Source organism: Mastomys coucha, unplaced genomic scaffold (assembly GCF_008632895.1).
Source record: "Mastomys coucha isolate ucsf_1 unplaced genomic scaffold, UCSF_Mcou_1 pScaffold5, whole genome shotgun sequence".
NCBI classification, from domain to species: Eukaryota; Metazoa; Chordata; class Mammalia; order Rodentia; family Muridae; genus Mastomys; species Mastomys coucha.
The window spans coordinates 45,478,449-45,493,909 of record NW_022196911.1 but is presented as its reverse complement, the minus strand read 5'-3'; the positions used below and the strand labels follow the sequence as shown (position 1 = coordinate 45,493,909).

Sequence of the window (15,461 nt, the reverse complement as noted above, 5' to 3'; positions counted from 1 at the left end):
ACCACACATACACTCCAAACAGGCAGGGGCGGCGTGAGCATACACACACACCACACATACACTCCAAAACAAAAGGGTCCGGAAGGTTCCCCTCAGATCGCCAGCACAGTGTTTCATTTTTGCTGATACAGTTCTACCAACCTACCTTCTGTGTGAAGGAATTGTTCACCCAGATGGCGAGTCAGTGAGGCCTCTCAGCTCGCCCCTCTGGAGTATGCGATGGGCTGGACATGCTCCAAGAAGCCTGGGAGATTGAAGTCTCTACTGAGCGTGCCAGTTAGGCCTGTGCTTCCTGGCCTTACCATAAGTACAGTAAATGCAGGGACAGTTACACAGAGAGGCCAGCATTCCAGACTTCCAGAGTACACTTACCATTCTTTAATAATGGGCAGCCACTTTAGTTCTTTTGACCCTTGTGGGCTTGACAATTTCCTCATAGTACATAGCCACAGGTTTTGCAGGTTCAAGAGCCAAGGGGATGAAATACAACTGCAGGTCACACAAAAATGGGGAGCATTTTCAAAGCACGCCTGTTTCATCCTTCTACTTGTAGGTCCATCTGTACCCCCACCCATACTCCCACCCTAGCCATAGTCAGTACATTAGCTGTGTCCTAATCTTTAACTGCTGAAAAAAGTATCTTTATTTTTGCAGGTCCAAGCTGAAGATGGAAGACATAAAGGAAGTAAATAAGGCACTGAAGGTATTAGATAAAAATCATATATACGAGCAGTCACAGCTGAGTGTGGTGCAGTGCTGTAAACCCAACACTCTGGAGGCAAACTAGAGTTACATAGTGAGACTGTCTCATTAAAAACAAAATAAAGACTGCTCAAAGTGTGCCCCACCCCCAACACACACACAGTGGCAACAGCACAATGCACAGGCATATCTGAGGTGGCAGTGCTGCAGGTGGCCAGGCATGAGCTAGTGGCTGTTCTTCTAAGACCTAAAGCTCTTGGTAGGCACTATGCCCGTTGTCTGTCTCTGACCTTCTGTGTGCCTGAAAAGGTAGCACAGCAGGGTCTCTGCTCTGCGCATCCACAAGGTGCAGGTAGAGAGGCCTGTCTCATACAGTTGCCCCAGCAGAGCAGAGGCTGAAAGGCAGAAAGGGGCTCCTTCAAAGTTGGAGGTGCAGCCTCTAGCACAGCCGGAGGATGGATCCCTGACTGCTCCTGCTCTTTAATGCAACACCTTGATTGTAATTGTTGGAGCTGCCTGTCTGTCTTGCTATGCAGTGTTTGCATGACAGTAGCAGCAGACAGCTCCAGAAGGGCTTTCTAGAGGAAGGGCAAGTTCCTTAGGTAGCCGCCTATTCTCTAGTAAAGGGTATGTCAAGGGTCCTTTGCCCTTCTGACCACCTCCAGAATTCCTAAGGGAGAATACATTTTAGATCAGTTTTTCTTGGTAAAAACTTGCAAGATGTCATCTTCCAGAGCCTCCATTTTCATTTATGTAAAGTAGCTAAGCCGTTTCCCAAGGCCATTTGAGGACCTAGGGCTGGGTGTGCAGAGGGACTTCACTGGACTGAAAGTATCCCTCCCCTGCACATCGTCTCTCTGTAGAAGTCCATATCATTTGTTTGAGCCTAGCCCATATCTGGTTAGCCTTCCCTCCTGCCAGTGTAGCTAGTCATGGGATCTTTTTTTTTTTTTTTTTTTAAGATTTATTAATTATATGTAATTACACTGTAGCTGTCTTCACTCTAGAAGAGGGCATCAGATCTCGTTAGGGATGGTTGTGAGCCACCATGTGATTGCTGGGATTTGAACTCAGGACCTTTGGAAGAGCAGTCGGTGCTCTTAACCACTGAGCCATCTCTCCAACCCCTAGGATCATGTCTTAAGACAGACACGGGGTTGCAGGCACCAGAGTTTGACTGTGGTGACCTCAGCTACAGGGAACTTAAGAGAACAGGGAAGCCAGGTGATGGTGGCCCACACTTTAACCCCAGCACTGGTCTGTAGAGTGAATTTCAGGATAGCCAAAGCTACACAGAGAAACTGTCTCAAAATAAACAAACTAAAGGACAGGGGAGTCTTGTGTGAATCGTGCCTTGAGGGATGCCAGGCTGCTGAGAGCAGGCACTTTATATGGACCTGTGAATTCCACCTGCAGCCAGTATGAGAGAACTGACTTTATTGTCTGGGAAAGCAGCAAGTCAAAAACAGAAAATTCAGCAGTCACAAGATAGTAGATGCAACCAACAGGGACAGACATGAGGTGGAGTTCTCAGGTATTCCTCCTTCTTCAGGGCCACACATGGTTGAAAGATGACGAGGCAACACATTGTAAGCAGTGTGAGAAGGACTTCTCCATTTCCCGGAGGAAGGTATGTAGGAGCCACTTCTTGGGTCTCTGGAAAAGCCCGGCTTTTTTTTATTTTTCATGTTTTCATGGTTTTAGAGCTTTACTGTAGAAAACAGAGAGAGAAGGAGAGAGACAGAGAAGGTAGAAAAGTAGAGGCTGGCCATGGCCACATGGGGAGAGGGGAGGGGGAGGGGGAGGGCAGAGGTGAGAAAGTAAGAGCAAGAGCTTAAGAGAAGAGCAAGTCTGTCTTTTCACTACAGCTCTGCCCATTGCTCTGCTGGAGGCCCTTGCCCCAAGTTCTCTTAAATACTGGGTGGGGCAGCGAACTTCTGTGTAGAGCTGCTGTGTATACCACTGGCAGCCCTCTGTATGCTGCAGGACCAATTGTTTGACTAACTTAGGCAAACACGGGTCTACAATATAGCCATTTATAGAAGCCACGCTTTACAAAGCATGATAGGTATGGGGTCCTACCTCTCCAGTAGTCTTAACTGCCTTTGTCCTGTCTTCTAGCACCACTGCCGAAACTGTGGCCACATTTTCTGCAACACCTGCTCTAGCAATGAACTGGCTCTGCCCTCCTACCCTAAGCCAGTGCGCGTGTGTGACAGCTGTCATACCCTGCTATTGCAGCGCTGCTCCTCCACAGCTTCCTGAAGCCTTCAGCCCCACCAGCAGGGAACTTAGCCTGTTGACCTCCATCCCCAGAGTGGAGGAAAGCCTCAGGTACAGTGCCAAACTAGGGATCTCCAGAGACCCAAGAGAATCAAAGGAAAGAATGAAACCTTCACCAGACTGTTAGCCTCGGAAGAGAGAGCCTAGTGGCAGCTGAGCACTTCTCCATGGTGTATATGGAGCCAGCTCCTCTAGACACTTTTTTGTGTCCTCGGTTAAATCCTGGCTTTGGTACAGGTGCAACTTCATGATTTTGCTACTGTCACTTTCACTTTTCAAAGGATTAACTTAACCTGTTGTGCAGCAGTTGCCCTAGTACAGAATCCTTTCTCTTTCTTACCCACGTCCCACAGAAACCTTGATTTCTGCTGCGCTTTGAACCTTGTGGGTCTGTCAGTGGGCCTAGTCTGCTTCGGCATCCAGCATTTGCCATCATGCCCCTGCCAACACCTACTGTCAGCCCTGCAATAAAATCCTATATTTTTCACTCTTGTACAAAGTGCTGGCCTCCAGCTTGCCTGGGGGAGGGCCTGCTGGGTTTGAACTCTTCAGCTCAGTTTTGCTTGGACTCAGGCTGCTCCATCCAGATGAACCAAAGCCTGTCACCCAAGTCCAAGTAAGTTACTTTCACAGATGCCTGACTCAAGGAGAGGTCACATCCACATCGCAGTCAAGTAGAAACGAGCCAATAATGACCACAGTACAGCCTCTCTCAGCCTGCCTTGAAAGTACTCAAAACACTGAGCTTTCAAAAAAGCATAGGACTGACATCTTTTTGTTTTGAAACAAAGATTCAAATAGCCTGGTCTGGCCGGGCCGTGGTGGCACACACCTTTAATCCCAGCACTTGGGAGGCAGAGGTAGGTGGATTTCTTGAGTTCGAGGCCAGCCTGGTCTACAGAGTGAGTTCCAGGACAGCCAGGGCTCCTACAGAGAAACCCTGTCCCGAAAAAGAAAAAAAAAAAAGCCTGCTCTGGTCTCAAATTCCAATGTAGCCAAGACTTGGATTGAACTTATCCTCTTGCCTCCACCTCCCAAGTACTGGAATTACAAGCACATGCCACCATGTCCAACAAAACATACAAAGCCTATTTTATAGATGTTGGATTATCTCAGTAACTTACTGAAAACTGGTTATATAGGTACTTATACAGCATGGCAAAGATGAGTTATCCATCAGAATCATGTAGCTACAGGAGATATCTGCTATCACAGACATCTGTGGCCATGTAGACTGTCCATCTTCCTTAGAGTCCCACCCAGTGCAAGTGTACATATCCTTCCCATGGCTAGTGTTCTCTGACTTGTTTGGGCAGACATGGGAAAAAGGTGCCAGGGTGTGTGTCAGATGTGAAGTTACTAGAAGTTCTCTCCACTGTGTGGCATCTGGGGATCAAACTCAGGTCATTAGACTTTGCAGTAAACACCTATACTCAATGAGCCATCTTGCTGGCCTGCCTCTGAAGGTTAGAATGAATGTTTTAACATCTAGCCACACCCGGCAGTCAATCCACCGGTCTTCCAGACCTTGTACTTTGCCACCCTTCTATATATACCTAATCCCTTGTTCACGAACGACACCTTGACTGCGTACCAATTCCCTGGCCTGTTTGTTATGTCCAGACTCAGCCCAACCAGTCCAAGCCTGTATCTCCTGCCTCCCATTTCAGTCAGTACTGGTACTGGTACTTTCAGAAAATTTTTCCCATGTTTTACAGATGAGAAACAAGAGGATTTAATTAGGCCTGCACATCAGGCTTTAAGATCAGGTCTGAATAGCTGCTCCCAAGCTCAGTTAAACCTAGTGAGAAAGCAGACACAGTGAAAGGAGTCTGCTCCTTTTTTACCTGAGCCCATCTTCTATTTATTTATTTTTTTTGTTTTTTTGTTTTTGTTTTTTTGAGACAGGGTTTCTCTGTGTAGCCCTGGCTGTCCTGGAACTCATTCTGTAGTCCAGGCTGGCCCTCGAACTCAGAAATCCACCTGCCTCTGCCTCCCAAGTGCTAGGATTAAAGGTGTGTGCCACCACTGCCCAGTCTTTGAGCCCATCTTCTAAACCTCAAACAAGACCCAATTTTCCCACAAAGTTCACATATTGTAAACAACCTCCAGCTTGCTGGGAGCATTAGTCATTTTACTTGTGTGTCACATCTTTTTACCTTGCACAAGAAAAGCAGGGTAACACCTCCCATTTCCATGCTGCTGACCCTTAAGTAAAAACACATCAAGTCCCACTAACACCTAGCACATACATGCCAAGCGTTTCAGATTTCTTCTTTATCCTTTCCTCAGCTTCAATTCCACACCAAGTAACATAATTACCTTTCCACAATGGATCCAAGTCACCAATATTTAGCTTGCCTGGTCAAGGTAAAATTTTATACCAAATTCAACTCTTCAAGAGCTTCAGTGTCTTGTCTTTACTCAAAGTAATATGTGCAGAGGCATTTCTTTAGAAGTCAGAGATCTGCTTGGCTCTGCTCTGCCTTACTAGTGCTTGGATTAAAGGCATGTGCCATTAATCCCAGCACTGAATTTTTTTAAGGTTTATTTTTGTTGTGATATGGGTATGCCATCTGGCAAATGGAGGTCAGAGGACATCTGCAGGAATTGGTTCTGCTTCTACAAGCTAGGGCTACACAGTCTCCAAGGTTTTAGGGAGGGGGTATTTATGGGGAACAGTTTCCTTTGGCTATCCTGGAACTCAAGAGGATGGCCTGGAAATCTGCCTGCCTCCCACACTTTTTCCCACTTAGGTGGTTTAAGAGTATTGGTGTTATTTCCAAGTGGATGTGGATTTCAGCTCAGACTTTGCAAATTCCAAAAGTATGGGGGGTTAAGAGTACAGAACCTGTGGCTAGGTGTTAAGGTCCTCGGGACAAGAGTAACACAATAGATGGCAGCATACCCATTCAACTAGCACTCAGGAAGCTGGTTTGAGACATCAATAAACATCACAGGTATAACTGTCTTGCACCTTTGCTCTGGCACTTGTTTCAGCTATGCTGGAAAGCCGGTGTTGAGAGTATTGGCACTGGTAAGCCTCGTGCACATGTAGAGTATGTTATAGACCATTCAGATGAGCAGCCAGGCCAAAGCAACCCTTCTGTAAGGGCCCCACAGCCATGTTTGCCTGCAGTCACTTATACTGGAAATCTGAAGACATCTGATCAACAGCCTCAGCTAGCCAGCCTGTTTGTCATAGCAAAAGAGATGGACCTATATATACCCCTGGCAGAAATACAACACCAAGTCCACAGGACACTAAAGCACAGAGTATATAGCTTTTAAAAGGAAGATTTATTTGACAAGGTTCACTTAGCGCAATACACCTAAAAAGAAATCACAATACAATGAAAGACTTAAATCAAGGCCTCAGAATTTCATACAAACACCAAGACCAAAAATCCTAAAAAGCAATGGTATTGCGTCTCAAAAATTTCTCCATTAACTTAAAAAATGAGCTTTAAACTCACGTGCCTTACAGGTTATCAAATGAATTTAGAATTAACAAACATGCCAAATGTTTTACTTTTAATTGTAGACGCAGCTCCTATAGTTTTACAAAAAAGCATGTTTTTTCAACATGCATCAACAGTGTTCATGTATGTATAAGAGCAACATTTAACATAATTCAACTGCTTTAACCTAAATACACTTACTGCTTACGTACATCCTACAGTAACTAGAGAAAAGCTAGGAATTAAGTTTAACAGTTACAGTTCACTCAACTTTGCCCTATCATCCTAGGTGACTGCTATGTTCAACATTGAACCTTCTTTGAGCGATGCCAATGTTCACTTAAGACAGCAGGCATAAAACCACAAGGCTGGATGGATTGCAAAAACTGTTAAACTGAGGGGTTTAAAAAAAATTTTTTTTTGACCAAGAGTCAGTGATCAAAATCAATTACATTCCCCATCCACCACTCATACTAGACATGCTAGACATCCCTCCCATTCCATTCACGCCCATAGATGCTCGGCTTCCATTATTGTAGTAGCTGCTGTTCACTGCTCCTTGGCTACCTGTAAAGAGATACATTTGACAAGTTAGGAGTGGTGCTAAATAATCAGTAAAATAAAATAGCATTCCAAGGAAAAATTTAAAAGGTATACGAGTGCAAATGGCTGCTGTCCAAGTGGAGAGAGGCTGTCTGGGAAAGGGAATCCAGACTCCAAACAAATCTCAATTAAACCCTTTTCTCTGCAGTACCAACTTGCCAGACTCTTGTGCTACCATTAAGTGGATTCTTCAGGATCAACGTGGAAATTTAAGTTTAAAGGAAAACTAGTGTTTTTCAAAAATTGCAAAATTACTTTTGTTTCTAAAGGTACACAAAGCATTTTTAAAAATTGTACCATAAACGTGTACTGTGTGTCCATTGAATGATGTGTATGAATAGGGAGCACAGGGGAAGTCTTTTGCTTTGTCTATTCATGGTGATCAAAAGTTAAAGGACAAAAGTTGGACTATAAGCAACTCACAGTGCCCAAAATTGCAGCCTCCATGGAGTTAAGTCAGTGTCACTGACTGCTATAGAAAGTGTTATTACAACATTATCAGTATTTGCTATTGGGAATTTAAATTACATTTTTTGAGAAAATATTTACCTATGCAATGTTTGATTGAAAATCACTGGAGTTTTCCTGTAAAACTTGGTCTGCAAAAGGATTTTGTAGGGTAAGACTAATACCAAAATCACCATTCTTTAGACCAATTGAAAAAAACAAAAACAAAAGAAAAACCCCACCATCCCTAGGTTAACCAACTAGTAAAATAGTCCTGAACCCAACCACCATTCTAAATATTTAAGAATCACCCTGCCAAAAATTAATTTAATGCTACAACAGAAAAGCAAACTAATGTTTCAATAAACAGATGTTTTCTGGTTTGATAGTGTTCCAAAATTGCAATGATTAATTAGAACATCTCCTCCTCCTCCCCAATGACTATTTCTGCAAATTAAGCTATTAAGAATTATAATAAAAAACATAACATTTAAAATACCCCACTCTCTTTTTAAAAGGAGCCTGTATATCACCCCCAACTAAAGAAACCTACTTTAAGTTTGTGAGAAAAACCACTCACCATATCCGCTCATGCTGCTCTGGCCACCGTAGCCACCTCCATAACCACCACTCAGCTGCTGGCTGGCTGGGCCACCGTAACTGGACTGGTTTGCTGTTAAGTTAAGAGAATATTAGAGCCTTGTTCCTTATCCAATGTGGTACCTGGTGGTACCCGGCTTGTAATTCTATGTCTACATTTTTCCAGTCTTGTTCTTATATTACTGTCTCCTGCCTTATTATCTATGACAAGACTCCAATTGTCTATAACCAGATTAACCTTTATATTAATCATATGAGCTAGTCAAATGTTTTATAAACCAAAGAGTTAAAAATACACATGAATCCCTAAATAGAGGCATTTTGTTACTATCTTATGAACCTTTAGTTTAACGGGGTTCCTCCTTAGCTCAATATATATATTTAGGTATGTCATTATACAGGCTATCAGTTAACACCTAATTATGCCCAACTAATTAAATTTTAATCCTATATTTTTACCAAGTATTTTAAGACTTAAACTTTATAGACAGATAATGTAATATTCAATAGTCCCCTCCCCCAAACTGAAGTACTTATCTCTAATGAGTAATCGACCTAAGCAGCTTTATGTTACTTGCAAGATTTTAGGAATACAGCAATTACAAAATTTATTCAAATTAAGAATCATGTCTGCCTAAACTTGTTTCCTAACTTAAGATTATTGTAACTTATGTAATTATTATGCTAACAAACTCTTATGCTAAACTAATTACATATATATTAAAACTTAGCTTATTATCTACTTATACAGATATAAATGTTTTGGTTTTTAAAAAAACTAACGATATTTACACAAGCCCATGCCTCCCATCATTTGGCTACCATAAGCACCACCGCTTGCTCCTGCTGTAGAATTCAAGAAGAGTTCTACATATCTGTGTTCTGAAATGAGAGAAAAGGCATACAAGGTTAGCTTAAAAAAAAGACACTAAAGTGATATTTACACAAACCCATGCCTCCTAGCATTTGGCTACCGTAAGCACCACCGCTTGCTCCTGCAGTAGAATTCAAGAAGAGTTCTACATATCTGTGTTCTGAAATGAGAAAAAAAAAAGTTTGAAAATGTTTGTTGGTAAAAGAAAACAAGTTAAGCAATTTAAAAGTAATTTGTGAATCACAAATGTTTTGGCAAAAAGAAAAATTGCCATGTTAGTTAAGGACTAGCTTTGAAAACACTTATCTTTGAACTATCATATCAACTAAGAGCAAACTTCACAATGATATCTTTATCACAAATCCCAAATAGGTTTAAAAAAAAACCCAAACATATAAGCTTCCTTCAGTACACCAAGCTACCTCACTAGAGATCAAATCTCTGCTATATATCATACATCCCCTGACTAATCTATTCTAAATGCTTGTCACTCAACTGCCTGAGGTTACAAATGCTTTAATCACACTTACGCATATTTGCTTTATCTTTTGACATAGCTGCAACAGCATCTTCATGGGTTGCAAACTCAACATCTGCTTCACCAGTTACTCTGCCATCAGGTCCAATCTCAATATGTACTCTCACAGGGTTGAGTGGTGAGAAAAACTAAAATACAAATTATTTCAAATTAGTTAGCTTTTAAAAACCAAAATGTATAATGATCACCTCATATTCTTACTGCTGTACTGAACTACCACAAGTGAATTTGTTTGAACACTTACATTATAAATGTCATTCTCAGTAGCTCTGTATGGTAATCCCCGCATGTGTACACAGTGTCCCGTTGTACTCTGGAAAGTAGAGCCACCATCCCCATATCTGTGGTCAGACATTCCTGAAAAACAATAATTGAGGTCTAGATGGACAAGTGTGTAAGTATCCTTCAATTGAGAAATTAAATTCTTACCATACCTCTTCCAAATCTATCCGAACCAAATCCATAGCCATCATTATAGCCATTATAATCATCATAGCCTCCATAGCCTGAAAGATAAAAAGTACAATTAGTCTCTCTCTCTCACACACACACACAAAAAAAATAGAACTATACAAAAGAAACTGGTTCAGCATATAAGCAGCACATACACACCTCCACCATAAGCACCACGCCTCATCCTCTCAAAACCAGCTCCTCTGCCAATGCTGTTATACCCTCTGCCAGCCCCAGGTCTGTCATAGGGACCTGGCCGCTGCATGGCCATAAGTTTTCGTGGTGGATCATAATGAGTTCTAACTTCAGCTCGGCTGCTCTTAAATATTTCAATATACCTAAAGCATTGTCCAAAAGGAAGGGGGATGGGGAGGGGAGAAAAAACATTAGTTCATGTCATACAATTACTTAGTTATACAAGAAAAACAAATTAGTCATAGCCATGAAACTGACTAATATTTAAAGCCAGATTTCTTACAGTTGTATAGGCAATGACCAGAAATTCACTCAAAAGACTATTTAAACTTTATAGAAAAAAAAGAAAACAAACTCCTCTGAGGCAGAGCCCAGCCTTAGAGGCAGAGAGGAGTATTCTTAAGTAAATGGTTTAGGAGGGAATAATTCCACTCAACTTTCATATTTCAACTCCTTTGGCAGTATATGTAGCAAGTGGGCTAAAAAGCCAGCCTCCACCAACAGTCTAGCCCACACTACACACTTCTTTTCGCCAATACCCAGCCTATGCTTTTAGTAGAAATCAGCATAGGTAAAAAAGCGCATGCTTCAATGAAAAATAGTCACAAGCAAAGAGAATAAAACCCTTTGTGACAATTTCTTGAAAGCTATGCTTATTAATACATATGCAGAATATTTATACAGCAAGAAAAAGTTTGTTGCATTTCAACTTTAAAAACAAGATCAGAAAGTATCACATTTTCTTATGGTAATATTAATTTCCTATGTGGGTGTTATTACAGCTAAAGACAGTTTTGTAGTAACTTTTTAAAGCCATAGTCTCTCAACTCTATTGATTGGGGTTAATAAACTAAAGAGTCCTAACAAAATTGTAAAGATAGCCCAAATAAACTAGGGATTAATTTTAAAGCCTAAAATTTAATTTGAATGAAATACAGTAACTAGGAAAATTTAGAAGTTATAGCAGATTATCAAATTAACTGGGAATAGGAAATGGGTAATTTCCTTTCTAAGCAGAGAGAATATGGATTTAATTGTTTACCATAAGAAAAGTGACATATCCAACCAACCATCCATCCCCACCTGTGCCCTATTCTTTCCTTGTGTTTCTTTAGAGCCTTTTCAGCTATTTCCTGTGAAGCAAACTGCACGAAGGCCTCCCCCGTACTCCTCCCCTGGAAGTCCACCGGCAATGTTATCCCATTTGGCACGATTTCCAACCCTTCAACCCAAGGACAAATAACCCCAGTAGGGGGGCAATATTAACATCACAAGCCCAGAAATGATTCTTCTTATAGCTTTAAATAAACCAGAATTTTAACTTTAGGTGAATGGTATGCTTTCAACAAGTACTCTTAAAATATGCATTGCAATAATAAGAAGTTCCACTATACAAAGTATAACTCAATTCTTAACACACCCAAGGCAAAGTATATACAGTAAACAAAAAAAGTTATACTCCAGAGGGTGCATTAAGAATTCAACAATTAAAAACATTTTAATTTATGCAACTTAATAGAATTATACAAGAACTTTAAATTTTTTTAAGCATTAAATTAACAGTTGAAGTAAAATAAGATACCTTTTAACCTCACATATTTCAATTTTTAAGTTATTGGAACTTCAATTTTAAAATTACACATTTAAACAGTTTATGTAAAAATTGAAAACATTATTTAAGAATCATAATTGACAAACATACAAACTAAACTTTCAACAATAACTATCTACAAAGCAATCATGCACTCTTATGTTCTAATAGTAGTATGATTCACTTCTGGAAATTCCGTCTATGAAAAATCCTTCCCGTGGATACATTCCCAAGCTTACAAAAAGGCCTTAAAGCACTTTCCTAGAAGATATGAAATTATGTTCATATTTAACGTTGACAGATAGCATTCAATTCTCACCAATTTAGATAAAACAAAACACTTGATTTCAAACTACAAAATATTACAAATTGATACATATATAAAGTTCTATAGTCAAAGTTCTAATACATACTATGCTAAAAACTATGAAGATTTCTAATTCTGTATGTCATCAAGAGTATTAATAGTACTTAAAATATGTAAGATTTAACATTCTGCTAAGCATGCAATCCTATCAGCTCTTCAACATAAAAACATTCAAATACTTTAGGCCCAGAATAACTTCAAAAACTTGTATACGGTTTTCAGAGACTACAAGCATTCAACCTACACTTGCTACAATTTACTTTTTTGACTTCTAATAGCTAAGCCAAGTTCCTTTATAACAATTTTTCATACAGAGAATTACACTAGCTAAAATACTTCTGGTCCAATGACGGAAAAAAAGTTATCTTACAACAAACACCATAAACTGTACAATCTAAACTCACACTAATCTAATGTTAAAAGAGCTTACCTTTAACTTGAAGTACTTTGCTAAACAGCAAATATGAGGAAGAAGTTAAGATGGCTGAGTAGAATCCTCAAAGGTCTACTCTGAACTACAATACTAAATATAGGCAAAGTTAACACTTTGGAAATACTTCTAATTTCCACCTTTAAGATGGGCTTAAGTTATTTGAAGGTCTCCAGGAAGAAAATGTGAATTCAACAACATATATTCAACAGCCTACTTTAAGTACCTAGGCTACTCAACTTTTTAAAAGTCTACTAATACTAAATCATGTCGCCAGAAGCTGCCATACCTCACTGCTCAGCAACAAACAGGACTACATACCTGAGAAGAACTGAACAATTTCTTCCTTGCTACATCCAAAAGGGAGTCCTCTAAGCCGTACAAAGCCATCATTGGCCGTGTCAGGACTATTTGGACCAGTATGCTTCAACACCCAATCCATTTCAACGTTGTTTGACTTGAATACTGAAAGAGGTGCTTAGAATTAGTCAATTAAGTTAGAGAATAAAGTTCAGATTTCCTGGGTTTTTAGATAACTAGAAGAGCTGCCATAAACTCCCTTAGATGACCATTTCCATGCGGTCAAATACCTAAAATTCAGAAGGGGTAAGACCTCTATGTGTTTACTGTTACTAGGGCAATGTAAATCAAACCTTCAACATATCTGTGTCCCATAGTTTCTCTGTCTTTTTTCAAGGCCAATTTGACTTCATCTTCTGATTCAAGTTCAACAAAAGCCTCGCCACTCGGTCTGCCTTCTCTGGTGTAGATGAAACGAATACCTTGAGCCCCATTTTGAATTTTGCAGTCTGAAAAGAAAGCAACGCTTAATACAGAATTTAAAACCACTTCTGAGTGATACAGATAAAATGCATATTTACGTCATCACAAAACCACCAAAGACTAAAGGTGACCAAGCAGAACACCATCAAATTACCTCATATACAGGATACATTAATCCATCAAGGTAATTCAATACTCAAAAATAGTTCAATGAAGCTACCACCTTGCCTCTAGGTATCCACTAACCATCTCTTTGTACAATGTCTCAGAATCATCTCATCTGGATCTGGTGATTTCATAGCATTTTCTGGTTTGGGTATCATGTCAGCTTTCCTCTATCAGTAGCCACATAACAATTTGTCATTCAAATCCAAACTCCAGCTCAATACTCACCCGAAAGGGGATCAATGTTAACAACTAAAGGCTCCAAGTTGCACAGCTCAACTCAAACCCCGACGGCAACTGCCCCCTGCAACTGCTTCCAGTATACTTGGGTCTCATTTTACAGGTCGCTTTCTGTTACCACAGCTAAATTCAGATAGTAAGGTCAACACTACAAGTACCTTTTTACAAAACCTTACAATTTTCGAGAAATACACCTTTTTTCTCTTAAAAACAGTGGGAACAAGATTCTGATGGGAATTATTCAGAAAGCCTACATACTATAAAAAATGAGGCTCTGCAGTGATAAAACTTCTTTGGTTTCAAGGTTCTCAGTTGTAAAGGAAGCCAGATTATGAGTTAGCTAAATCTAGAGCATGAATTCAAGGATCAAATCCTAATTAGGAAAAATAAACTTTCCAAAGCACAATGTCCCTTCTTTTCAAGTGAATACATGTAAACAAGTGCTGTGGCGCTTCAAGAGCAAATTACTTATCACTTGTCCAACTTTTTTCCAAGACTGAGGAAGAAATCACATCTTTCCCTACTTAAATTTTCCTCAGAGACAACTCCAGAATGCACAGATTGGTGCAGAGACGGAAAAGGTTTCAGAAGAAAAAAAAATTCAGCCGGGCCACCAGCATCCCCAATGGGAGAAGGGGAGGTGTGGTGGTGGTGTGGGGGGTGGGGGGGGATTTCGCAATTACCATTGCGTAACAGCAGCCAGCAGAGCGCGAAGCGCCTGGGGAACCGCTGGTAGCTGCGACTCGCTAGGGGGCGCCCTGCAGCCCGCCGCGCCCCGCCCCTGGCCGGCCCAGCCCCGGGCCCCACTGACAACTCCCGCCTCAACTCACCAGAAAAAAACCGCTGCACTTCATCCGCCGAGCAGGACCAGGGCAAGCCCCGGACCTTCACCACGAAGCCCTCTCCGCCTTCTGCTCCCAGCATCATCGTCTCCTCGCGGGTCCTGGCGTCGAAACAGACTGCAGGGCTGAGGGGTGGGGGCGGGGTGTCAGGAACACGTTTGAGAAATAGTCATTTAAATGGCCCTCCCACTACCAGGCGCCCAGCGGGGTCCGGGCGCTGCGATGGGAGCCCCGCCCGTGAAGATGCCTCGGCCCCGGAGACTCAAGCATGCAACCCGGCCTCGGCTAGAAACCCGATCTCCAAAGCCGCCCCGTGCGCCCAATGCTGAGCCTACAAGCTGAGAAGCCCCTGGCCTACAGCCACGGTGGAGACAAGGAAATGGCGGCCGCCGCTTCCGCTCCGCCTCCTCAGACATCTCACACAATAGAAGCGGCGCGGCCTGCAGGCCTAGGCGGCGCTGCCACGCCGGCGAGACCCTCGCGGCTCCCAGGGGCAGCCTGCGCCGGCCACGGCTCCCTACCCCCACTCCCAGGTTATAACCTAAACTCAGCGACAAGCAGTCGTCACCAAGACAGGCGTCCGAGGAGAGCTCCGGCAGCAAACGGAGACGAGCCAGCACTCACCTCCACACAAAGCCTCGGCGTGGCTGAGGAGAAATGAGAAGCAGGCGCCTGCGCAGGCTAAATAAAGCCCTTCGAGCAAGCTCTGCGCACGCGCACTCCGTTGCGGGTCCCGCCCCACTTGCGTCACATAGAGATTGGACGCATGCGTATTAAGAAAGACCGAGCCCTCTCCCGCCGTCCTATTATTACACGCCTGTGTTTGGGCTCAGCCCTCTTCATAAACTGACCGAGGGTTTTTTTTTTTTCTGCGCCTGCGCCTTTTT

General features: G+C 41.9%; 2 protein-coding genes across 17 annotated transcripts in view; one reads left to right on the top strand and one right to left on the bottom strand.

Annotated features, from left to right (window-relative positions):
• Positions 1 to 3,480, top strand: part of Rufy1 (RUN and FYVE domain containing 1) — a 42,629-nt gene extending 39,149 nt beyond the window's left edge. The window contains exons 16-18 of one of the 2 annotated variants that reach the window (XM_031351693.1): positions 655 to 703; positions 2,255 to 2,332; positions 2,824 to 3,480. In XM_031351693.1, coding sequence (XP_031207553.1) covers positions 655 to 703; positions 2,255 to 2,332; positions 2,824 to 2,967 — 271 coding nt within the window. In that variant the 3' untranslated portion in view covers positions 2,968 to 3,480. The remainder of the gene's footprint in view (positions 1 to 654; positions 704 to 2,254; positions 2,333 to 2,823) is intronic. The other variant, XM_031351694.1, reaches the window with a different exon arrangement.
• A 2,786-nt stretch (positions 3,481 to 6,266) lies between these two features.
• Hnrnph1 (heterogeneous nuclear ribonucleoprotein H1) overlaps positions 6,267 to 15,461 on the bottom strand; it is a 9,811-nt gene continuing 616 nt past the window's right edge. The window contains exons 1-14 of one of the 15 annotated variants that reach the window (XM_031352676.1): positions 15,199 to 15,331; positions 14,563 to 14,699; positions 13,198 to 13,353; positions 12,866 to 13,009; positions 11,240 to 11,378; positions 10,121 to 10,299; positions 9,943 to 10,014; positions 9,753 to 9,886; positions 9,501 to 9,636; positions 9,071 to 9,130; positions 8,919 to 8,978; positions 8,077 to 8,169; positions 7,599 to 7,648; positions 6,267 to 7,013 (exon numbers count right to left, since the gene is read on the bottom strand). In XM_031352676.1, coding sequence (XP_031208536.1) covers positions 7,599 to 7,648; positions 8,077 to 8,169; positions 8,919 to 8,978; positions 9,071 to 9,130; positions 9,501 to 9,636; positions 9,753 to 9,886; positions 9,943 to 10,014; positions 10,121 to 10,299; positions 11,240 to 11,378; positions 12,866 to 13,009; positions 13,198 to 13,353; positions 14,563 to 14,659 — 1,320 coding nt within the window. In that variant the 5' untranslated portion in view covers positions 14,660 to 14,699; positions 15,199 to 15,331 and the 3' untranslated portion in view covers positions 6,267 to 7,013. Of the gene's footprint in view, positions 7,014 to 7,598; positions 7,649 to 8,076; positions 8,170 to 8,888; positions 8,979 to 9,040; positions 9,131 to 9,500; positions 9,637 to 9,752; positions 9,887 to 9,942; positions 10,015 to 10,120; positions 10,300 to 11,239; positions 11,379 to 12,865; positions 13,010 to 13,197; positions 13,354 to 14,562; positions 14,700 to 15,115; positions 15,332 to 15,461 lie in introns of those variants that run through there. The other 14 variants (XM_031352671.1, XM_031352674.1, XM_031352669.1 and 11 more) reach the window with 14 other exon arrangements.